Source organism: Montipora foliosa, chromosome 4 (assembly GCF_036669935.1).
Source record: "Montipora foliosa isolate CH-2021 chromosome 4, ASM3666993v2, whole genome shotgun sequence".
NCBI classification, from domain to species: Eukaryota; Metazoa; Cnidaria; class Anthozoa; order Scleractinia; family Acroporidae; genus Montipora; species Montipora foliosa.
Window position 1 is genome coordinate 35,317,397 of NC_090872.1, and position 24,000 is coordinate 35,341,396.

Consider the following 24,000-nt stretch of genomic DNA (forward strand, 5'->3'; position numbering starts at 1 on the left):
GTTTAATTCTGGTTCAGAGCTGGGGTTTTTGAGTTAAGAAAAAAAAAAAAGCGAGCCTTATTTGGATGTAACGTAGCTAGTGCATTTTCAATTCAACATCGATTATGACAACATTGTTCTCCCTTTTGAAGGTTTTAAGGTTTCATAACGAGACGCACTATGAAGGGCGTGCTCATCATCTGTCGCTTTCTCCGCGGAATGCAGAACGTCCTGTTACCTTAGGCAAATGGGATGCATACAAAGCTCTGTGATAATTAATGCAATAAGAATGCCCCTAATGGCAATGTGTCCGTAATATGCTATAAGATGCTCTCTGTTGTTCTTTCCCCAGTCACGTTTCCCTCACACCGGAAATATATTTTAAGGGTTCAGTCAATTTGTTGCTGTTTGTTGATCACCATCTTGGATTACAGTCGTTCTTGAACGAATTCGAACTAAAACAGAGCATGAAGCGACTCCTTTCATAGAGCATCTTCGTGTTTTGTAACCTATCCACTTATAGCTTCATCTCAGTACTACAGCTCCTGTAACTCAATAGCTAAAACTAGTAAAGTTAGTAGTTTCGACTCCAGGAATACCATTGGATTCCTGTCCAAACCGAAAACAAAACATTAAACTACAGGAACTATGGCTCAAACTTAAAGCAATAGAAGCCACCGCAATGCCAAGTAATGGTTAGGTTCCGAGAGCCCCTACCTACAGTACTTAGTTTATTAATTTTGATCAACTAATTTCCAGTCACAAACGGAGCAAGCATGCGTGGGCAGCGTTTAAAGGTGAAGAATTCGTGGTCTCCTTGCCCCTTCAAACGCCCGAGATGCAGGCTAAAACCGAGTGAAAGCCACCCTTACTTGTGTGCTTGTCTTGCGTGAACAGTTGAACTGGTGCAGGAGGGAACATTATGGGCGCGTATACTGTGGCCACAAATGCTCCATCTTGTGGCATGAAACGCTCAAACTGGAAAAAAAAAAAAAGAAAAAACAATCACTATGTTCTGGGCCCAGTTACTGCTATCCCGTTTAAGCTAATCTTGGATTATTAGAAACTTAAATTGCAGGTTATTCACTCATCACAAACCAACTTGATTCCCATAACATTGTTCGCCTTCAATTTTGTTTAAACTCCTGCTTTCCTTCAGCATAAAATTGCAATGTTGAGGTTTTCCGACGTGCAAAATCCAAGCCTCGTTGAGTATTTAACAGCAGTGTTAATCGACTTTTAAAATAGCTGGGCGCAAAAGGCTGAGGATTGCAGTAAAAGGAGACGAAAGCGCTTTGTGAAAGACTGACATCAAATGGTTTCCCTTTGGCTCTAAGAATGAACTACCTGTTTAAGCAAAGAGGTTCATGCAACGTTACGGTTAGGGCTGGAGATACACAGCAATCGATGGCTCTTCATAATTGACGCCAAGCAGCTCCTCGGTCGAAAGCAAGTTATAATTAGATCAAATTCTTCGGCACACACTTTTTTAATTGAGGTGTATTTCTTCGACAGCGAGTCGAGGATACTCGGAAAAATCCGGACAGGTGTTCTCCCAAAAGGTAGCCAAACGTCGGAATCCACGAGTCAACCACAGCAAACCGGTTATACACTCCTGATTGGACCACATGGTTTCCGGGGCCTTTGCTCTCTCCATCCTGCGAGAGCCAGGGGATAGGAAGAGGGAAAGCTGCTCTTTGTGCTTCTCGAATTTTCTTACTGGAGTATCCCCGAGTCACCACCGGGAAAAAAACCGTAACTTACGGTAGGAGTAAGCGCTACTCCAATCCCGTTACAACTTGTCCCCGGTAATACTGGTGCTCATTTTCCTCACCAACGAATGGATGGAAAGCTGAGTGAACTTTGGAGCGCACGAGCAGGAATTCGAACTCGGAGACATGAAATGCAGTTCGCAAGAGAAAGACGCCCTATGCTACGCGCGCTGCTTTCTCGTTTAGCGTCTCCTTTAATACACGATCTTGGTTGTCTGTTGCTTGATTTACCTTGTGTTTATCAGCTAATGTGTATTGAGAGAATACTGGACATGCTGTAAACCTTCGGTAACCGCAATGAAATACCACTCGCTCCTAAAAGAACATAAAGTAGGTGAAAAGAAAATGCACTGTTCCAGGAAAGCGACTTGATTCAAAGAGAGATGTTCTTTCACATGTTGAGGTTGCATGATAAAACATATAAGTTAAAACATATAAGTTTTAAGTGCCCTTAGTAATTTTACTATTATTGTTACAATATTTAATGATTTACATGTACATTTTTTTACTTTCTAACCGAATCTACACATTTCGAAGGCTCGTATTCGAAAAAAAAAACTACGTTGAACGGAAAACGAGCTCTTCATTCGACTATAAATATACCTTTGAGGGTTTTTACGGTGACCTCGGGCGCAAAAGAACAAAAGTGTGCAATTCGAAATTGGGTATTATTGTAACAAACAAAGCACAGTTCTGCATCAATACGAGCACTTCGACCCTTCGGCGTACCCCAAACCTTAGAAAGTAATTCACGTATTCATGTATTTGGGTCACGAGTAGCGTTCACACTAGGTAAAACTTAAACAAAATGGGCCACGGGAGTACTATAATAATTATAATTATAATTAATTAACAGCGAAATGAAACAGGTAACTTTTCCACCAACAATCAATCTCTTACCTTGGATTTGATTGGTTCCTTGAATGTAGGATGTCTTCGTATTAGGAAATGGACAACTGACATCTACACGTAAAAAAATTCTCATGAATACATACGCCTCACATAGTTTGACATGAAATACACTTGCATTTCAGCGGGTTGTACAGGCTCCGAAAACTACGAGCAATGAGCATATTGAGAGCAGATATAGCGATGTTTCTCGTGACGTCACTCATTGTTATTAATATGACAACCAGACCCTGGTTGGCTGTTGAAACAATGACTTATTTTGTTCCGCGGTTGGAAAATTTGAATATCAAAAGAAATGTGACGTCAATGTTTGTAAACAAGCAATATCGCTATTTCATGCCATAACATCGAATGAGCACTTGAACCTGTTTTAATGGCCCTGGGCTCCCACTAGTCTCCTATAGCATCGGGACTAGCAATCGGAAGGTCATCGTAAGTTCGACTCCTGCAAAGTAGCACTCGGATTTTTCCGAGTATCCCCGAGTCACCATTAACAAAATGTCAGCTCTTTATTTCATCTACGGGGGTTAACAATTTCCATCTCAATCACCCATGTCAATCTTTATGTTTCAATCTCCCCTTCCCTGGAAACAAGATATTTCGAAAAAGACTCATCCCACCACTTGAGTCTAAAACCGAAAGCACCCCATACAAGTTTACAGCCAAACTCAGCAGATTACCTTTTGCTCGTGAGGAAGAAGGCCAAATATCACCAGAGGTGAGCTGGGACCGTACGAGTCTAAAACAAAACAAAACAAAACAAAAAAAGGAAATCCAAGGTTTGCATCGATCGCCAGTGAATGGAAAATTACGAGCGATCAAGCGACGATACGCATCTCGCGAATAATTTCGGAATTCCCAATCCCGCAAAAAGCTTCCTCGTGAGTAGTGTAGCAGCGCTGGTAAGCTGGCTAATGTGTCGTACTTTAACAGTTTGTATTACTTTTAAGTCAAAGTTACTGTTTCTCTTGGCGGTTTTAGTCTTGTTTGTTTTAGTAGCAAGCCAATCACACCTTTGAGAGCTGCGATATATCCTTCTTCTTCTTCTTCTTGAAGGCAAAAGCAGACACACAGTTCAATGAATCGATCATAGAGACACTGCGATGTGTCATTCCCATCCCATCGATTAATCGATCCACTCAATATCAACCGAAAACAAAGGAAATACGTCTCTCCAAGCTCGTGAATTCGACGTAAACTTTCTGTTTAGCTTGCAAATTCGGTTAACAAATACAAACAGATGCGAATGTGAGTCACTTTTCTAAACAAAAATGACCCAAACACCGGTCGCGCGCTTTACGTATTAAGCTACGCGACAAGAACTTCTGAGGAACCACGAGAGACACATGAGATTGTCGACCTCACAGACCAGTGAAAGACTGCCGAAGAAGAACCTAATGTAAATAATAGACCTGGCTTGCCAAGAGTTCCGGTAGCTCATTGGGTGGAGCGGAGGTCGTAGGTTCGATTCCCGCCGGGGACTCTGATTTTTCAGTTGTCCTTTTGCTCGTTGCCAAGCGACAACCTCATCATCATTATCACAACGAGCGCACTGCACCATTTCCCATCGTTAATTGCGTAATCCATAACAACAAACTTAAAAACTACTTACTTGGTATATAAATTATAATTGAATGTTCAATCTCGGCTATTGTGTTTTTTAGCGTTCTAATTTGCTCACTCCGTCTCGATTTATAAGCTCATACGCCGTATAATCTTTTATGGCAACTGACTTATAAAACCGAAACAGCTTCAGACCGCTTTGCAAAATTGAAACAGTTGAGAGTTAAATGAAATTTAAAGAGACAATTAAGCCTCATTTTCAGTAGCAAGTTTTCCTTGACAAGTTTTCCTGGGCAGTGTAAATGGAAAAATATGACAAGTTTCCTTCTTCAAAAACTAGCATGCTAGTTTTTGAACAAGGACACTTGCCAAGGACGATATTTGATAGTGTAAATTATTTGACAAGTGCACTTGTCATATTTTCCGTTTACACTACCAGGAAACCTTGTCAAGGAAAAGCTTGCGTGTTTGTACAATCGGCAATTAAGTTTTCCTTGAAAAGTGGACTTGTCAAGGAAAACTTGCTAGTGTAAATGAGGGTTTATTCCATTCGCGGTTGTTGGATATGAGGATGGTTATCACCAACTCATATTCAACACGCCCCGTTGGGTTTTAACCATCTCATGCCCAGATCGCGCTCATGAAATAATTATTAAATGAACAGTTATCGTCGAGTGTCTCTGATTCCACAAAATGCCTTTATTGAGGTCATAAACCGTTGCTCAACGGAACAGGACTGTAGCGGTCCATCATTCGGTAAAAAAAAAAACAGCACCGAGAATGACAAATGCCAATTCCCTGAAAAGATGAAATAAATGACTTGTCTCTTACCCATAAAATGAAGCGGCACATTTGCGATGTGGATTGTAACGTACCAGCCTGGCTGGAAAGCAAATTAATAACAAAAATAAAAAAAAAACAAGAACATTTCAGAGAATCCTGGAAAGCCCTGTTACCAGGGAAGCAGGGATGGCGCAGTGGTGAGAGCAATCGTTTCCCACCAATACCGGCCGGGTCCCATTTCCATACGGGTGTCCTGTCTGCTCCGAGAGGTTTTTCTCCGGGTACTCCGGTATTCCCATCTCCACAAAAACCAACCTACGATTTGATAAAGCGGTTTTCAATTGAGTGTCGAAAGCAATTAGCGAATTACATGGGTTTTGCATTACTTCAGTCAGTGATTGGCTCACTTTTCTCGCCCCACTTTTTCAACCAATCAGAAGTGAAACCAAAACCAATCGTGGCTCGCGCGTTCACATTTTCCCGCGCTTTGAGACGGCTACGTGAATTACTTCGAGTTTTGATTGGTTTATTGGATTGTCTCCGTCCTTTTTGATTGGCCAAAGTAATTACTTTGGTTTTGGTTTTAAGACATTCATTTGAAAACCGCTCTATGAGTTTACTTGATTTGATTCCCGTAAAGTGCACACAATTAGTCCCCCGGCGCTAACACTTAACTAAAGTCCATTATAACTAGACGCTCTGACCCTGAGCATCTTATGGGCCCTTTTCTCCTTGATAACCCTGAGAGCTCCGGGGAAAATTTTCGGTATCTTTGTTACAAACACGAATTCGCCAAAATAAGGTACTTTGCGGCTTAATTTAGAATCAGAGAAAAACTAGGAGGAAAACTCAAATATGACATAGATTTTAGCATTGTGTTTACGTGAAACAGCCAACGGGAAACGGCCGGCTGTTGCTCGTCATTAAAGCGTGAAATTTCTCTTATTCTAATTTGTCTTCCTTCTTTGCAAAGATGCTCGATGTCTGAAGCTTAAAGTTAAGAAATGAGCTAATATCTTGAATAAGTTTCATCCTTGTTTGGTCAAACGCAACTTTCACTCCAACGTTTGTTGTTTGCTCTAAACATGATGTGAAACCTCTCTACCACTATTTTACCACAATTGGAATGCTGTGTCGTAATCTATTTAGTAAGATCGCTTTCATATGTTTTGAAGCAAAAACGGGCGTCAATTGACTTAAAAGCAGTATTTGGTTGGTCAGATACAATGAAACAGTTTCCCTTTTGAGTACTAAGAGAGGTTGATGTATAGCGGTAAATTGCTTCCAAACGGTCTATAAATGTACACAATAGCTAGTAATAGATGTTTAAGCCCCACGGATTTCTTGCCACGTTTCTGACCTTCTTTTATGTTAGGTTTATCCTCACGGGTTTATCCCCACATGGAAACGAGGTAAGTGGTCCTATTTAATAGCATACAACTACCAATAAGATCTACAAGCATACTCGCGGTTTACAAATGATGTCATGACAGGCATGTTTGATTTAGCGACCACCTTCATTAAAATCACCCGGGAATGGAGCTCTGTTCGTAGGTAATAGCCCAAAATTCTTTCGGCTGAGAAAAGATAATGGGTAAATTCTTTGAGTGAAAAAACTAAGATAACTATCCGCAAGACCGCCGAGGAGAAATTTGCTATTCAGAATTTTTGAATAACAACTAACATTCCCAATGTACTTTCTTGAAACGTTATTACTGGCGCGCCTCAGACGTTAGTTTAAATACAAGAAGCACGTTTTCCTGTCAACCACGCGGTGTTGGTGTTTCTGTAACGCCTTGTAAGTTCTTTTTGGTATTTTTGTTACGTATTCGTCTCCCTTCCTCTTCCACAAAAAACGTTGGTCATTACTGTGGAAACGTTTATCTTACCATTGCCCCATCTGTATCGTCTTCCTCCAATACGCGTTTCTTGGTTCTCTTAAAATTCTCAAATTGAAAAATCCTGCATGAAAAGGAACATTAAGTAAAAGGTTATTTAACTGATAGTCGACACCACCTGATCTTTCGCACAAATTGCCCAGTATTCGATCACCATTGATAATGAGAAAAAAAAATTCCGGCAATAACACTTCAAATTTCAGGCTACGTTAAGTAAAGTAGACATATTGGGGCCCGTGAGCGAATAAGGGTTAATTAATCTGTAACAAGAAAGTGCTGTAAATTTACTTAGATTAATCAATATAAAGTGCGCGTGATCTACTTCCGTCTAAGCGGCTGCTTACATGATACCAGGGCGACTATCCTCCCGGTACGAGTATATCCCGGTTCGCTATCCTAGCCAAACTTTCAGCCGGTATTGTAAAACCACGTAGCGACCACTCGATTCCTCAGAATATAGACACGTTCTCAAACCAAAAACTTGGAACGTAATGGATGAAAAGTGGAACAGTTCCGATATTTTTTGCAAAAAAACAAATCACTTTTGCCCGTCCCGTGTCGGGACCACAGGCACCTGTGGTTATCCGTTCTCTCGATTTTTGCCTTGTCATGTAAACAACAACAACAACAACAACAACAATTTATTCGTACCTCAAATAGACAGAAGTAATACAAGATGTGATAAATATAACAGACAAAGTCGGTAACAGGGCACCCGAAATAACTATATGAAGCTAAACTAGTCGGGTGCCCATTCACTAATAGAATATCACATTTACAGGTCAGGGGAAAAGACATCCCTCCTCATAGCAGGCTGGGACGGAAAGCGCATGCGCGTCACGTCACGTGAATAAGACGGCGATGTCGACGGAAACGTCACCTCAAAATTAAATATAACTTTACACAATCGTAAGTCTTTCGCGATTATTCCAGCTCGTTATTCCAGCAATATGTGAGAAATGCACCAAAAAATAAATTGGAGAAGGCGGGTTCAGAGTAAAACTACAGAATGAAAGGTTCACATCTGTAAGCTCAAGGTGTCTTAAAATAACTCAAATTTAGTGATTTCACGTCGTTGTTGTGCAAAGTACCGCACGATTTTGTGCTAAAATGCGTGCCGCACGTGCAGCTTACCACGAAAACACGAAGTTTACACCAACGAGATATGCTGTAGCGATGCAAAGTGAAGTGAAGAGACGTGAAAGTTATTAGCCTCTCCCCTCGGGGAATTTTCAGGACTAATTCTTAATGCTTTGTGGAGGACTTTGGCCAGACTGCTGGTTACGCAGCTAACAATTAATTTAGAAAGTCAAAGATGCCCCCGTCCAGATTAAGGTCAGTCCAAAACACCGGGGACAACGTGCCCTAATCTTTTCGAAAAGTGAGTGGGTTCTTTAATGTCCCATACTATTTGATTTCCAAGAAAGGCTATGAGACGGGACCTACGGTTTACAGTCCTTATCCGAGAAGACTCGAAAATCAAACCATTTGAAGATGTGATTACAAAGGCAGCACGCACGACCTCCCGCATGACAACCCGATTCTCAACCAACTCAACCAACTGAGCCACCGGTGCGCGGTCGGACTTTTGCATGAATAACCCCTTGGTTGTACGTACCTTTTGCATAAATAAAATAAAAATAAAAACTTTTAAAAGGTGACGAAAATTTCAACTGCAAAGTGGGAAACGCCTTTTTTCCAAAGATTGCTTGACAACCATATAATTATAAGTAGTTTTAGCCGTGAATTAATAGCAAGGTGTACGCAATGATAAGAACTTAATCCCACGAGTGAGATCACATTACTGACCAAAGTGGAGGTGAATATTGGTGGATAGTTTACCAAGCAGCGGGGTAAATATCTACCACTTTCACCGATTCGGAGATGATTAAATTGTTTTAGCATATACAACACAAGTTAAATAATTATAACTGATTAGAGTGCAATGTGAAGTGCTAGATTTCAATCCCATATGAACCATGTGAGCGTTAGTCCTGCTGATGGAAATGGGCCCACACCAGGACAGAGAAAAACTCTGACCAGGGTGGGAATTGAACCCCCGACCTTCGTGTTAGATCACCGCTGCTATGCCGACTGAGCTACAGTTTATCAATAACATGATTTGCTTCTCAGTAAGAAAAGCGAAATGGGAAGCCATTTTGTTTTTCTCTGTCTGCTCAAAGGTGAAAAGTACTTGCAATTCACCTCCGAGGTAGCCAATCAGAATGCGCAAATAGCAGTATTCACTTGTGAGGTATATCTAATAATAATTATAGTTACTTGCCTTGCGTAGTCTAGCGGTAGATTTTCTTTGGGATCCCATGGCGAGGTGCGGAAACTTTTCAGTCCACGGTATCTGTTAAGGTTAAGAAAAAAGTATGTTTGGGGTGTTAATGATGGTGCACACCCTTTTGTAATGAACACAGCTGAGGTTTTGATAATCCGCAACTGAGAGCGGGCAAATAGAAAAACAATATATGACAGTGTCAAGGCAAGTTGACAGGAAATTTGATGTTGTTCAAACCGAATCAAATTGACCATTTTATAGTTCTGTGCTCAGTTACCAGGCCTTTGAAAAAAAGCGAGGCTGGAGTTGACCTTGCTTTGATACAAACCTCATTGCTTTTCGTATGTAAATCATCTTGTTGCAATTGTAATACTATTTACATAAGAAAAGGAGTAAGGTTTGTACCAAACAAGGTCAACTCCAGCCTCGCTTTTATTCAAAAGCCTGGTAACTGAGCAAAGAACTGTAAAACGGTGTATAGACTCAAGTCTTTCTATCATGGGTTGCAAGCTTGTCTCGTAATTATCATTACTCATTTCATTCAAAATGCAACGTCTTTCAGTCCAATCACGAATATGCTTTCGATAATTTAGTTCCCAGCACTATAGTCTCCTAAAACTCAGTGTTAGAGCACCCGAACTGGTAATCGGAGGTCGGTCGTAGGTTCGACTCTTGAGTATCTTCGAGGTTCGAGTATCCAAGAGCCACCATCGAAAAAAATATCTCTTCAATATTAGTATTAGTATTAGTATTAGTATTAGTATTAGTATTAGTATTAGTATTAGTATTAGTATTAGAGCAGTTTTCAATCGAGTGTCGTAGAACAAATACCAAAGTAATTACTTCGACCAATCACAACAGGTGCAAAGAGCGCAATGAACCAATCCAAATTCGTAGCAATTCCATATAACTTGTTCAAAGCGCTGGAAAAATCGCGAGTGCAAGTCGACGCGATTGGTTTTGGTTTTCCTTCTCATCGGTTGACAAAATGGTTCGAGGTTTTTTAAACCAACCACTAAGCGTAGCAATTGCAATTGCGTAATTACTTTCGACATTCATTTGGAAACTATTCTTTATACAAGAGGCTAAGGGTAGCCTACACTTTGTTCGAAGGATTTTTAGCCGATTTCCTTTAAGTTCACAGTATTTCAGTGGTTTTTTTTTCAATGTTATAATATCTTGGTAAATATCCAGTTCTAATTCCGTAGTCCGAAGTCCATAGTCCACATTCAATGACTCAATGATAGGGTTAAGTGCCATCGTGGATTTTAATTTAAACTGTTGTTAACGGCATTGATTCCAGTCAAAACCAGAAAACAGATGCTTTGCAAGTCTCTACGATGATATTTAAAAATATTTAATACATTTTCTTAACAATACTGGGAAAATTATAAAATTACGATATCTGCAACAGAGTCATACCATAACCGGATATTGCATTGCGTGCAACGAAAACACAAAAAAACTCGTTTCCGGTCACGCACATAATTCTTCAAAACATATTTTCCCGTTAATCTGTCTCGTGGTTTACTGGTCATCACGATTGCCTCTGAAGGAAGAGATACCGAGTTCGAATCCCACTTGAACTGCCTTCTACGAGACAGAAAAACCTTACGCATGCGCAGCCAGAGCGCGACCCGAAAAATAAAAGTCCAAAAACAGAGTCGAAAACTATACTTTTTTTCTTCGAACAAAGTAATTAGTATTAGTATTAGTATTAGTATATTAGTATTAGTATTTAATTTAGTAGAGGGCGTTTCAATCGAGTGTCGTAAAACCAAAACCAAAGTAATTACTTTGGCCAATCAAAAAGGACGGACACAATCCAGTATACCAATCAACGTAGCCGACACAAAGCGCGGGAAAAAAGTGCACGCGCGAGTCACGATTGGTTTCACTTCTGACCTACCACTGCCGTTTCTTACATATGTCTCAGAGCCTGGAGAAACTCCTCACCTTTGAAATCTCACTCTAGCAGCTTGATCAAAAGGAGTGTCAATTTCATCTGGAAACATTTCGTTTTCTCTTTCCGCCCTTATTTTTTCAAGGCTATGGAAAGAACAAGATTATAAAGACACAAAATACAGAAACTAAAACTAAAATTAACTCTGTGTAAGACATCAAGTTTCAATATAATTCTTCACAAAAGAAAGCAGCACTTGTATATGGCAGTATTCAAAGCTTGCAGCTTGTGTGGCAGCGTGTAGACAGCAACAATTCAAAGTACTTTAACAGCGGCAAAAAAACAAAAAAAAAACAAAAACAAAACAAAACAAAACAAAAAACACCTGGACCCAGTCATTCACAGCCCTATTTCGCCAAAATCCTGGATAAGTGTCAACTTTCCTTTTAGTTTTTTTGCCGATCAAAAATGCTCCCAAAAGATTCTTAGCCTTAAATTTTGAGTTCTCGTTCCTCTTCTTCCTTCAGCTTAAAATGAGATTGTTAAAGGAATTTAATCGTAGCTGGCATTTAATCGCGGATTAGCGTTAATCGGCTTTTGAACAACTAGGGTCTGGAAGGAAGCATGTATTAAAAACGCGTGACGTAGTCGAATTGCAAACATCCAGCTGAACTTGAAGGTGACAACGAGGTGGGTATCGCACGCAAATCGAGTGCCACGACCACTGGGTCACGACACCGCTCCAATGCAATTAGTGTAACTAATCACATGATTTTGAATGCAACGACACAATAGCCAGCGAAGCAAGCGTTCCGTGGGGCACAGAAGAGTCAAAAGACAAACGTTCGGTCAAAAGTTCTCTGAAACCCAACGGAAACGCTTGCTACGCAGGCTACGATTTCAAGTAAATTTTTACGGAGATGCTCGCCTTTGATTGGCTCTCAGTGAGTTTTTTCCATTGCTGACCAATCAGAATTCTTGTTACCTCTTTTTTACACTGAATTACCTCTGTTTTTTAAGCTGTTAAACGTGACGTTGCAAAAAATTGTTTGTACTGTATTTGCCTGATGGAACCAAAGCTAGAGGTGACCCTCTTAAAAGACGATTTTAAAATGATGTGCACGGCTGGCCGAGCCTTTGTAAAATGCATACAGTTCTTTATCTTAACACTCACTGTTCTCTTTCTTCGTCAACATCAATATTTTCATCGTATTTACTGTCATCTGTCTCCGTAGCAGCGACACTCACCTGTAAAGAAAAAAATACCCTTCCATTGTCGACACATTTCTAACTAGAGCTTAAATTTCATTAAATTCGTAACATGGAATGTTGTGTTTCTTATCGCACTAAATATCGATCAAAAGTGCCTGGCCTAAGATCTCGTGTTGCGATCAAGTGTTGCTAAACTCAAGAATTTGCGGCAGAACTCAAACCTTGAAAGTATCCAGTCATTCAGAATCTATTAAAATATAATCTAAGAATTATTCCATTCGCGCCTGTTTGATATGGATTTGTTTACAGCCGCTGACTGGGCGCCAAGCACCTTGCTTAGATTTCACATCTCAGACGCCTCGCCTTCTCATCGAACGGTTAAACAAACCAGATTACAAAATATAATAACCTCTTACTAAACCAGAGCGAGGGCCGATTTGGGGAATATTGGCCCTCGGTCGCGGCAGCGCGAGGTCCGTACAAAAACGACCGAGGGACAACATTCCCCAGTACGGTCACGAGCAAAGTGAGGTTTGTAAGGACACTTCTCCGCTTGGTGAATGTTCCTAAGCTTCGGCTTCCATCAGCGAACTTTCAACGGTAATCTTCTATATTTAAATACTAGCTCTAATAATATTGTACTGTTGCGATGAAAACAATTAATTCTCCTTTTTTAAAACTTTGTGTTTCGCTCAACTTGAATTCCCCGGGACAGAGAAAAAAACGGAAGCGGATCGTTTCCATGGTGATGGTCTGTACTGCAAAATCCCGACCAAACACCAGCCAATAAGAGTGCTCCATTTAGCCTGAGAATTGTTTGCCATATAATTAAGTGACATACGATGGATACAATTAATGCAGGGAAGCGGATTGACTCTGAAGGTGGCCTCCGCTCAACAATTGGCCATTTCCGAGTTTGTGTCTGCCTCCTGTTCAAAACGAGTCTAGGTGCCAAGTTTTTGTAATGGTAGTTAGTTCTCCTTTACATATGAATGAAAGCTAATTTTAATTAGAAAAACTTAGCACTTAGACTCGCTTTGAAGAGGACGCAGACATGAACTCGGAAATGACCTATTGGCAGCGGCAACAAAAAGGCTAACACGCTGATTAAGTAAATTCTAACAAAATCGTTTCCAGGACAATCAAATACCTAGTAATCAAGGTACATGTATAATGGAGAATGTCACCACATAACGAACCTGCTTCAAACAGTTATATCAGGTTCATTCTTGGCTAAATGACAGACATTCGTCAGAATAGGCCTTTTTTCGATATTTTAAAATTTATCTTGAAAGAGAGGTTCAGAGAACAAAGAGAAAGGAAGGTGGATGATTTGCAAATAATTTTCATATTCATTCCAACGCGTTTCTATCTTTTTTGTCCTCACTGCCTCACTATCAAGCTGAATATTTGATACTTCGAAAATGGCCTATTAATTAAAGGGTTGGAATGCTAGCAAAGTGATTAAAAACGCAAATATTAATTTGGGATGACGCTTTAGTTGTCATTGCAATAGTTACTTCTTATCTCCATTCATGTGCAGGATGTCCCTTTAAGTCTAAGCCTTTGCAACCTATTTGCAACAATTAGGTAAGGGTGAGGCTAAATCGCGTGGGTGGGTGGGTGGTGGGTGGTGTTTGTTTCAAGAAAAAAAAAAGAAACATATTAGCTCCCTCAGTGCTCGGTCCAAATTTGTCTTGGGTCTTAAGTCTTGTCTGTTTTGAGAATTTTTATAGTCATGGATAAAAAAAAAAAAGGTTTAGGTTTAGGGACCCACAACCCACGACCCACCCACCCACACCGATTAGACACTCTCTTAGGTAAGGGTAAAGGTTAGGGTCATTTTTGGCTTCGGGTAAATGCAGCTGTTTATCTTTACTTGAGAAGCAGCATTTGTGGCACACTTCATAACGCTTATTGAAATTCGCTTGTACCTTATTCAGGGTCAATCCTGGACACATCTCAAACAACGTTGTTTATAAGAGAACGCGTTGTTTGTGTTGAGAATCTCGGCTTTAAAAGACACAAATTGATATCATTTTTTTGGGTTAAAAAACAAACATATAAATTTGAGTTTCCAACTTACAGTATCATATTGCTCATCATTGGCATCCTGACAAGAAAAACAAGAAAACCCCCACTTCAAATTAAATTAACGCATTATTCCTTTAAAGGACTGCACCTAAAAATTAATGCCTTTTTTACAGGACGCTAAAAAAAAACAAAACAAAAAAAAAAACCAAGAAATCTCAGATTACAGTGAAATTCAGTATCGTTCAAACAACGAAATAAAACTAATAGAAATTACTAATAATTTTGAACGCATCTACCGGACTTTTTCCGCCAACCGATAATGCAGTATATTGTGGGCCTTCTTTGCAAAAGAAAAAAAACAAAATTCAAGTTCGCCTTCATGGGACATTGCCACGATCTAGTGAACTGGATCCCCCGGTTTTTTCATGTGCCCCTATAACGTACTGCATCATGGGTTGGGAACAAAAGAAAATAAAGAGTTAATTCCTAATTCAAATGCTTCACTAATCGATGAAGAAGATGTATCTGAGACAAATTTCGCTTGATTCACATAAATGGGCATCACCACTTGATGTTGAAGCCGATCAAGTTAAATGCAGTTTTAACTGAGTTAACCACTAGAAGCGCACCGGTGGCCCAATTGGTTGAGCATCGGACTATCATGCGGGAGGTCGCGAGTTCGAACCCCGGCTGGATCAACACTCAGGATCTTAAAATAACTGAGGAGAAAATGCTGCCTTTGTAATTTCATCTGCAAATAGTTAGGCTTTCAAGTCTTCTCGGATAAACACTATAAACCGTAGGACCCTTCTCACAAATAGAGGTTTTGCACGGCAGCCATGTTGCATGGCAGAAACAAAAGATTCTCTTTCCTATGGGAACAAATGTTCTTTCTAATGCAAAACATTTTCATTGTTCCTGCCATGCAACATGGTTGCCATGCAAAAGCATTATACCTTCTATGTTCATAAGTTCCCTGTGGGACATTATGCTTTGGGTTGTAGAGCTTATTCATCGGTGTGGCGTGAAGAAGGAGCAACTTTGTGTGGAGCGTTTAGCGGTTTTTTCTCTCCCTACAACACCCCCCCCCCCCCCGGCCAACGCTACTTTCCACTGACGGGGGTGTGGGGGTGTGGGGGCTCATGGCTGGTTTGCCAGGTTTTGCCAACCATCGGTGCAATCTCCGTCTTGGAGCTGGCTGCCAGTAGTGGAGGCTCCAGGATGTGTCAGGCACCAGACCTCCACTTTGCGACGCAGTTGTTAATAACATCTACAGCTGTCTCGCCTTTAACTGAGCTTCGCATTGACTTTGTAAATGTGACATCTCAAACTTCTTTTTACATGTTATGCTTCATACACCTTTACCAGGAAAAAATTCAAATATGGACAAATCCGCGATGACTCTTACCATGGATTGCTCACTATCACTGCACTCAGCAATTTCCTCCTGCAACTCGTCATCGTCATTATTATCATCAGCCTCTTCATCGTCATCGCTGTTTACAATCCAAGCTGCTTGATAATCTGAAGTCCCTTTGGGTACTCTCTTAACCTCCTTCTTTTCTTCAAGGGCCTCTGGATTATTTGGAAAAAAACTCATCAATGCTAAAGGACCTTCTTAGGGAGTGTCAAGTTTCCCACAGGAATGTGGTGCTTTACTGAAAACAGTTTATCCATTAATGACAAGCCTGGAATTGGCATTTATAGTAACTTAAAAGTGGGGTGTCTCGTTATTAATTTCCAATGTTGCATGTTAAGGCAACAGCTGGGTTAAAAGTAATAAATAAGGTTATCGCTTGAACGTGTGTGTATAACTTTTCTGATTTCATCGGAAGTAAAGATTAAATGAATTTCCATCATACCCAATATTGAATGTAATCCAAGCGATCCCAGGTCACACACAACAAAACGCCTAATCTCAACGATTGGAAAAATCACAACATACAAAAACCCCAACTATTAATTTACCCTCTGCTTGTCTAAGTTCTTCGTCCGTCGGCCATGTTTGTTCTCCATCCATTGCATCAGGAACTACTTCCGACTGGAGAGACTGCCGCAATATTGGGTCAGCTCGAGCCAATACCTTAAGGTCTTCATCCATTGCCGTAACACCCTCTTCACTGTCCTGATGGAAGAATAACGAGAACGTTCAATGGCCTTGCTAACCCACAAACAATCAAACTAGTTTGCTACCGCGAGGGGTTCCTTGCAAATACTCAAGGGGGTGCTCCCGATTCACTTAGAAGGGGGACTGATCTCCAACTAGCATTGGAGAGCGCTGTGTAAAAAATGAATGTTTGAGAACTTCAAATGATTTTGCAATGAACCTATGCATTCCCGTTCAACAGAATAAAATTGGTATACGCAATTTGGACTTTTGGAGAGGAAATTCAAAGTTTCTCGTCTGGTGCTTTGATCACGTCTTCCACATAACCTAAACTTTGGTCTTCAGTTGCACGTCCTTGCTTGGAACGAAAACGTCAAAACAACACAACAACAACAACAAACAAACTATAAAACACAAGTGTGGGGGGTGCCGAGTCATTGTTTTGTTCATCAGCGCAATAGATTATTGGCGTTCAGGTCCTTGTCGATATCGTCGTTTGTCAAGTTCCCAGATACTTTAGAATAAATTTCATCTACAACTCTGGAAAAACACCAGTTGAGTATTGTCATTTTTCGAACTTGACAAAAAGGAACCCCCGTCCCAGCGAACACTAATAGGGACCTATTATACTAAAACGAGGTCCACGAAAACGTCACCTCAAAATTGAATTTTGTTCCATCGTTAGTCCTTAATAGACCATTTTCGAATTTTCACGGCTGGACTGGCATGAAATTGATGCTAATGCGGGCAAATCATTTCACACACAAATTAATTTGTCCGTATTAGCCTCCATTTCATGCTAGATCCAGCCGTGAGAATTCGAAAATGGTCCATTTACGATTATTCCATCTCGTTCGTGACTCACAAGTCGGGGGAAGTATCCCAAAAATATGCTGGTACGAGCGGTTACAGGGTAACAACACAGAATGAAAGGCCCCTCGTTTAACTTCTCGACCGCACCTGCCCCAGCTGGGGCTCTTAACAGTTGTTGTTGTTGTTGTTCCGTTCCGTCGTTTCGCTAACCCTTGATGCTGAAAAGCCCCTATGGGGAGCGGTCAATTAAGTATGTATTGCACTGTAAACGAGGCCAATATCCAGCCATCTTGACCGAACAAGGTTGGTCAATAAAAGATTTATTATATGGGATAAAACACTAACAAAAATGATCTTTGATCTTTCCGGACCAAGCGAGAAATCCCGAGCGGGCAGTATACTTCCATCTTGCCCGCAGGGCAAGCCAATCACAGCGCGGGATTTGGTTCATCTTGCCCGCTCACGGAGCGAGTCATATAATAATCGTTTTAGTATAAATACATTGGTGATTATTTCAAAAAAGAGGGGAAAAAAACAATTCAACGCGAAAATAATCTTCACTTACAGTGGCAAAACGACTACTGGCAGCCATTTTGTCCGTCGAGGTGATTATCGGATGGTAATCCGAGGTAGCGAGCCAATGAGAGCGCGCGATTTTGTATAATCACCTGTGCATGTGTATTTATACTAATGTATTGTATTGTAATGAATGAGTTGCCGGTCCCCAACTTCAAGGTCACCTAGAGCACTAAAGTTTGCTCTCATCATTTCGCCGTTGGATACCGTTGTGATACTTGCGAAAAGCCTACTTTGTACGTGAAAAGTCAAGTTATCCAGACGAGGGCAACAATGTGAGATCGTTTGCTTCGGTACCGGTTAAAGCAAAGCTCGGAAAGAGTGTTAACATTGAATAATGTTCAATGTATACGGAAAACCGATTTAAACCGACCCGCTGCTTGCAGCGATACAGCAAACTCTGCCTGAAAAAACAAAAACCACCTCTTCCGAGCGTCAATAGGGTTGATTCACTATATTCTTCTGGAATTCGGCAACCCGCGTTTAGATCTGACTTCCAACCATCAGCTACTTGTGATCAAGAACATACCTGTAAAGGCTTATGCCGAAAATGCGACAACCATGAAAATGGAAATGAATGTTGCTTTCGCTTTCCTTTCGTGTCGATGTTTTCTCTAGCCTTCGCATCATTGCCCTCGTCTGGATAACCTTTCATATACAAAATGGGCTTCTCGCAAGCATTACAACGGTATACACCGGCAAAATGATTAGAGTAAACTTTAGTGCTTTTGTTGGCCTCGAAGTTTGTTCTTTGAAGCTGCTTCTCTCAAGCCGCCATTTCTTTGTTGGTTCGATAAAAGTAAAACCTCAAGACAGTACAAGTTTGATCTGTCGTTCTGAATATCGACGGTCATTGTCGCATCCACACACTCACTGCACGGTGATCGCCATCACCTATGACTACTTCTTAAACTCGAACGATTTACATTATTCTTGAAATCCCACAAATGCCTCTTATTGAAGGTTTCTAACCACCCAATTTTAAATCGAGCTTAAATCCTACAAATACTTCTTATTGAAGGTTTCTAATCGCGTATTTTAACTCGAGCAGCGCAAATCGACAAGTTTGTTCGCCCCCTGGTGATCCCAGAAGTCTTTGCAAATATAGGGGAAAAACGAAGGGGCCCGGGGACCGGCAACTTATTCATTCCAGGGCCCATGAATTAATTCACACATGTACATGTGCAGTACGCTAGTATTTGCCAACATAACATTTGACAATATCGCAGCTCTTACTAGCCACAAAAAGCAAAAACAAAAAACTACACCGGCCTCAGTCTCCAAAATTGCTTATTAGTCAGAAAGAAGTCGAAAGGCTTGTTATCGATGCGTGCTAAGTACATTTTTGTAAATGACTTTTCAGTGAAAGTTCAAAGAGAACCATTCTATTTCTTCTGCGGAGTTGATTCAAAGCTGCAGTCATTGTCTCTGCTTAAACTCTTGCAAAAAAAAAAAAAACAAAAAGCACTACCAAGGCCATGGACTCTCCTTTTCCATGATTTGAGGAGCTTCTTTGCTTTTGCCAGGGAAACGGATCTGCAGGAGCGTCAATCTGACAAGTAAGAGATGATGAATGAGTACTTTTAAATCCGTCACAATCCCCCGATTACAATATTCTATTACCTTCCTAAAATACGTTTATGTATTACAGAAATGACGTCGAAAATTACGGAGCTGTTACACTCGGCAGGTTTCTTGCAACAAAAGTTCATACTCCCAACGAACAACTGGATCACTGGTCCGCGTCGTTTGTCCATGACATACATGTAGCACCAATCGCAATTTCATTCAGCCAATTGTACTTTGTACTTGGCAGGCAGGCGACTTTCTGATAGCTACAAAATACAACAACTAGGTGGAAGAGCCGTGGGTGTGCGGAGGAACGCGGGCTCACAAAACGGCTGGTCAATAGAGCCTACTTTGCGTGAATCGTTGCGGAAAATGTAACTCGCTTCTACTTTCCGCAACGGTTTCTGCAACTTGTCTCGCCAGCGCCTTTAGGGAGAATGCGATCTTTAAAATAAAAATTGTCGTTAGCGGTTAGAGGCATCACGAAGAAAGCCACCCAGGCAAGTATGGGCCTCTGCCCATTGGCGGTGAAGCACGGTTTCAGCGAAGTCGATCGCTGTTAAAAATTGAGCACATATTTTAAGAGCGAGGAAAATTCCTTCATTTCATTCATTATCCCAACTTCATTTTCCCCGTTTCATTTAGCCCATCAAAACCAACTAAATTTTCACGGTATCATCTTTCAAATCGGCACCCTTAATCCTCACGGTATTAACGAACGCTTTTCATTTAACTAATATATTCCTATTTTTCACGTTGCCATGTTACCACCAATAGCGTAGCTCCTACTCTACTATAAAAACTACACGTAACCCATAATCCCTCGATTCGCTCTGACGAAGGGCTAACGCTCGAAACGTCAGCTTTTAGAATCTCTGTACGGTGGCCAATTTACATTATCAACTCCGTTGATAAAACCAAATTAAATTTTCACGGTGCCTCGTTAGTTCACTTCAGCCTCACTCACTGCGGCAGCAACTAAGACACCGTTGCAGAGATACTGTAGCAGAACCATGGGTTGTTGCTCACAAAAAAATTGGTCAGTTTATTAAACAAGTCGGTTAAGGTTGTTCTACTACAGCAACCTCCGTGAGCAGAAAGATTCGCGAGCTCACGTTTTGAACGTTATCCTTTGGTCAGAGCGAATCCGCCCTTTATTAACAGTATCCCGGTAATTCGGCAGTTTATAGAAACACTGAAGTCAAGAAAACATGAGCGAAGATAAAATAAAAAATAAACAAATAAAAAACGATGCACAGAAGCGAGTGTGAAAAATATATGTATTTCCAAACAGCATGTCTGTGTCTGTTGAACAAATGATAAACGGGGCCGCCTGTCAAACGCTTTTGTCTGGCGCTATCGTTTCGTTTACGAGAAGGTATGTTTCTCCTCGAAACCTCTGATCCATTTTCGTCACCAGAGCCTCGAACGGACCCAAGACTCTGGGAAACTCTGTGAAGGAGAACATACGCCGTAGTGTCAAACGCTTTTTTGTGTCATACGCCTGTCAAACGCGTTTGTCTGGCGCTATTGTTTCGTTTACGAGAAGGTATGTTTCTCCTCGAAACCTCTGATCCATTTTCGTCACCAGAGCTTCGAACGGACCCAAGACTCTGGGAAACTCTGTGAAGGAGAACATACGCCGTAGTGTCAAACGCTTTTTTGTGTCATACGCCTGTCAAACGCGTTTGTCTGGCGCTATTGTTTCGAAGGTAGGTATGTTTCTCCTCGAAACCTCTGATCCATTTTCGTCACCAGAGCTTCGAAAGGACCCAAGACTCTGGGAAACTCTGTGAAGGAGAACATACGCCGTAGTGTCAAACGCTTTTTTGTGTCATACGCCTGTCAAACGCGTTTGTCTGGCGCTATTGTTTCGTTTACGAGAAGGTATGTTTCTCCTCGAAACCTCTGATCCATTTTCGTCACCAGAGCTTCGAACGGACCCAAGACTCTGGGAAACTCTGTGAAGGAGAACATACGCCGTAGTGTCAAACGTTTTTTTGAGTCATACGCCTGTCAAACGCGTTTGTCTGGCGCTATTGTTTCGTTTACGAGAAGGTATGTTTCTCCTCGAAACCTCTGATCCATTTTCGTCACCAGAGCTTCGAACGGACCCAAGACTCTGGGAAACTCTGTGAAGGAGAACATACGCCTTAGGGTTCTTATAGCCAAAAATTGGGTATCTGAACCTTACATTTGTATGGCGCCTGCTCACTTCTCGTGGTAACATGAATGCAGTAATGGGCAAAAGAGAAGACCTCTGGGGTCGAGATTGCCTCTGATCGAGATTCTCGAAAACAACTCGGAACTCGTAGAAACCCTTTTCTTCTCTAATCTCCAACCTCGATCCTCGATTCTCGAAAACATCGAGGATCGTTGATTGAGTTTCGAGTCGAGACTGAAAACTTACATGTACCTTTGACCGGAACTGTACATGTACGTTTACATCTCGTTTGATAAAACCAAATATTCGCGTTTCACTCATCACCGCCGCAGCACCATAGCTCCCTTAGAAACTCTAAACCCGTTTATTTTGCTCGCAAAACCTATTACATTTTTAACGAATTCTCTTTAGCGTTGTTATTCTCCATTGCTCAAGCTTCCTACATGTATCATTGACATTGTTACCTGTGATAGTTGAAAATCTCCGCAACCTGGCAAATGAACTAATCTGTTCACACTCATATTCCTCCCGCGAACAAAACCAGATACTTTCAGGGTTCCCCTAGGGACATCAGTCACTCCACTGTTAGGTTCATAGGTTATTTCTTCAGCTATAATGTGAGGACGCTTTTCTCGGAAATGGATGATCCTTTGATGTTGGTTAGATATAAGCCTCAGGGCTACAAGTGCATCCTTAAACGAATAGAATTCCATAGTGTTAAATGGCGCTTCGTGGACCTTAAAATCAGGTGTACAGGTCGCAAAAGCTGGGCAGTGACTTTTAAGCAAACAGTCTTAGAAAATTATCCTACTCATCCAATTTATCCTAATTATTGTACAGCCTAACCTGTGGTGTTTCAAGTCCGTAAATCTTATCCCTTGGAAACCTGATGAAAACACAAAGTTTGAAATAATTTCATTGCAAAATATTTTATTTCAAATTGTCTTACTCCGCAAAGGGTCTTCATAGATTTTGCTCAGTCTAGGTAAACCCTTAAGCCTGGTTTCCAGTAGCAACGCAAACCTAAGTCAAAATAATCTTCCACAACTAGCGTTTCTATCATTCATATCTTTTGTAACAACAAAAGACACTTCTAATATTAACAACAAATGAATACAACTTCCTCTATTGCTCGTGCTTGCGTGGGAAAACCAGCACTTAAAGGGGCTGTGTAACGATCTTAATTTTAGCCAAATTCAGCGACTGAGAACAGGCAACCAAATCGAACGAAATGCAAAACTAACTACTTAAAACACTAAAGGAAGGATTGAATAAAACGGATAATAATAATAATAATAATAATAATAATAATAATAATAATAACAACAATAACAATAATAATATAAATATTATTATTAATATCATTATTATTATTATTATTATTATTACCATTTTTTTTAAGTCTCAATGTTATTTAAATGAGCACGAGTGCTCTACTAATTGGGGAGACTACAAATCAACTGAAATCTGAACAAATTAAATCAAAAGGAGGCAGGGAAGGGCAAAATTGGAGATCATTAAAATGGATTGTAAAAGGCCATTTCCGAGTTCATGTCTGCTTCTTCTTCAAAGCGAGTCTACGTGCGAAGTTTTTCTTATGAAAATTAGTTTTCATTCTTACTTAATGTAGAACTGATTACCACCACGAAAAACTTCGCACTTAGACTCGCTTTGAAGAGGAAACAGACATAAACTCGGAAATGGCCTGTTGGGCTAAAAAACTGTTCAGCTTAACAGTTTTTCAGTTTGCAAGTTGACATTATGTATGCTCGAAAGACACTTCTTTGTCACATAGCAGGCACTGTTATGTTGTTTAAAAGTACATGTACATATGTAGGTAACGTTAAGTTGCATAACAAGTAGGTGTGAGTAATTGTGACCTTCCATGGGAAAACGTACACTAACACGTAGCCATGAAACGGATAAAAACTAGCGCATAGTATTATTTGTCGGATACAGTATTTAACGGTTTTAAAAATTGGTTTAAAGTGACTATGAAACAAAAAAATAACTAAGGCTTATTTGAAGGATCTTTGGAAGAAAGACAATAAACATGGTTTTATCATTTTTAAAATATCTCATATCATTGGGGAGATACGTGAAAACTGATGACGTCATCAGTGGTTCCAAGGGGAAAACAAATCACAAAATCTAAAATATCCTTGGAAATATTACCGCAGTTCTCTTCAAACTTGGCACTAATGTTTATCAGTCAGCACATAAAATGACACCCATTGTACAGTTGCCATGGCAACCGTTTTCCTTCCAGATCAAGGTTGTGCGGAACTGGTATTTTCGCTTTTTGTCTTAACTAAACGTCATTCACTCAATGAGTTGATTAGGAGACCTACAGCAACATGGGCTCTATGTGTGTTTTGGGCAGGACTGTCTGTCTTGCTTGATTTGAGAGGAAACTGAGAAACTTTATTTA

General features: G+C 40.6%; 1 protein-coding gene across 1 annotated transcript in view; it reads right to left on the reverse strand.

Moving 5' to 3' along the window:
* LOC138000693 (pre-rRNA-processing protein TSR1 homolog) overlaps nucleotides 1-24,000 on the reverse strand; it is a 41,580-nt gene that overhangs the window by 7,705 nt on the left and 9,875 nt on the right. The window contains exons 8-22 of the mRNA XM_068847277.1: nucleotides 22,416-22,455; nucleotides 22,034-22,261; nucleotides 19,308-19,388; nucleotides 16,309-16,465; nucleotides 15,749-15,915; nucleotides 14,393-14,419; nucleotides 12,269-12,342; nucleotides 11,148-11,240; nucleotides 9,189-9,260; nucleotides 6,896-6,968; nucleotides 5,055-5,106; nucleotides 3,341-3,399; nucleotides 2,652-2,714; nucleotides 1,983-2,066; nucleotides 852-957 (exon numbers count right to left, since the gene is read on the reverse strand). Of these exons, the coding sequence (XP_068703378.1) occupies nucleotides 852-957; nucleotides 1,983-2,066; nucleotides 2,652-2,714; nucleotides 3,341-3,399; nucleotides 5,055-5,106; nucleotides 6,896-6,968; nucleotides 9,189-9,260; nucleotides 11,148-11,240; nucleotides 12,269-12,342; nucleotides 14,393-14,419; nucleotides 15,749-15,915; nucleotides 16,309-16,465; nucleotides 19,308-19,388; nucleotides 22,034-22,261; nucleotides 22,416-22,455 (1,376 nt within the window). The remainder of the gene's footprint in view (nucleotides 1-851; nucleotides 958-1,982; nucleotides 2,067-2,651; nucleotides 2,715-3,340; nucleotides 3,400-5,054; nucleotides 5,107-6,895; nucleotides 6,969-9,188; nucleotides 9,261-11,147; nucleotides 11,241-12,268; nucleotides 12,343-14,392; nucleotides 14,420-15,748; nucleotides 15,916-16,308; nucleotides 16,466-19,307; nucleotides 19,389-22,033; nucleotides 22,262-22,415; nucleotides 22,456-24,000) is intronic.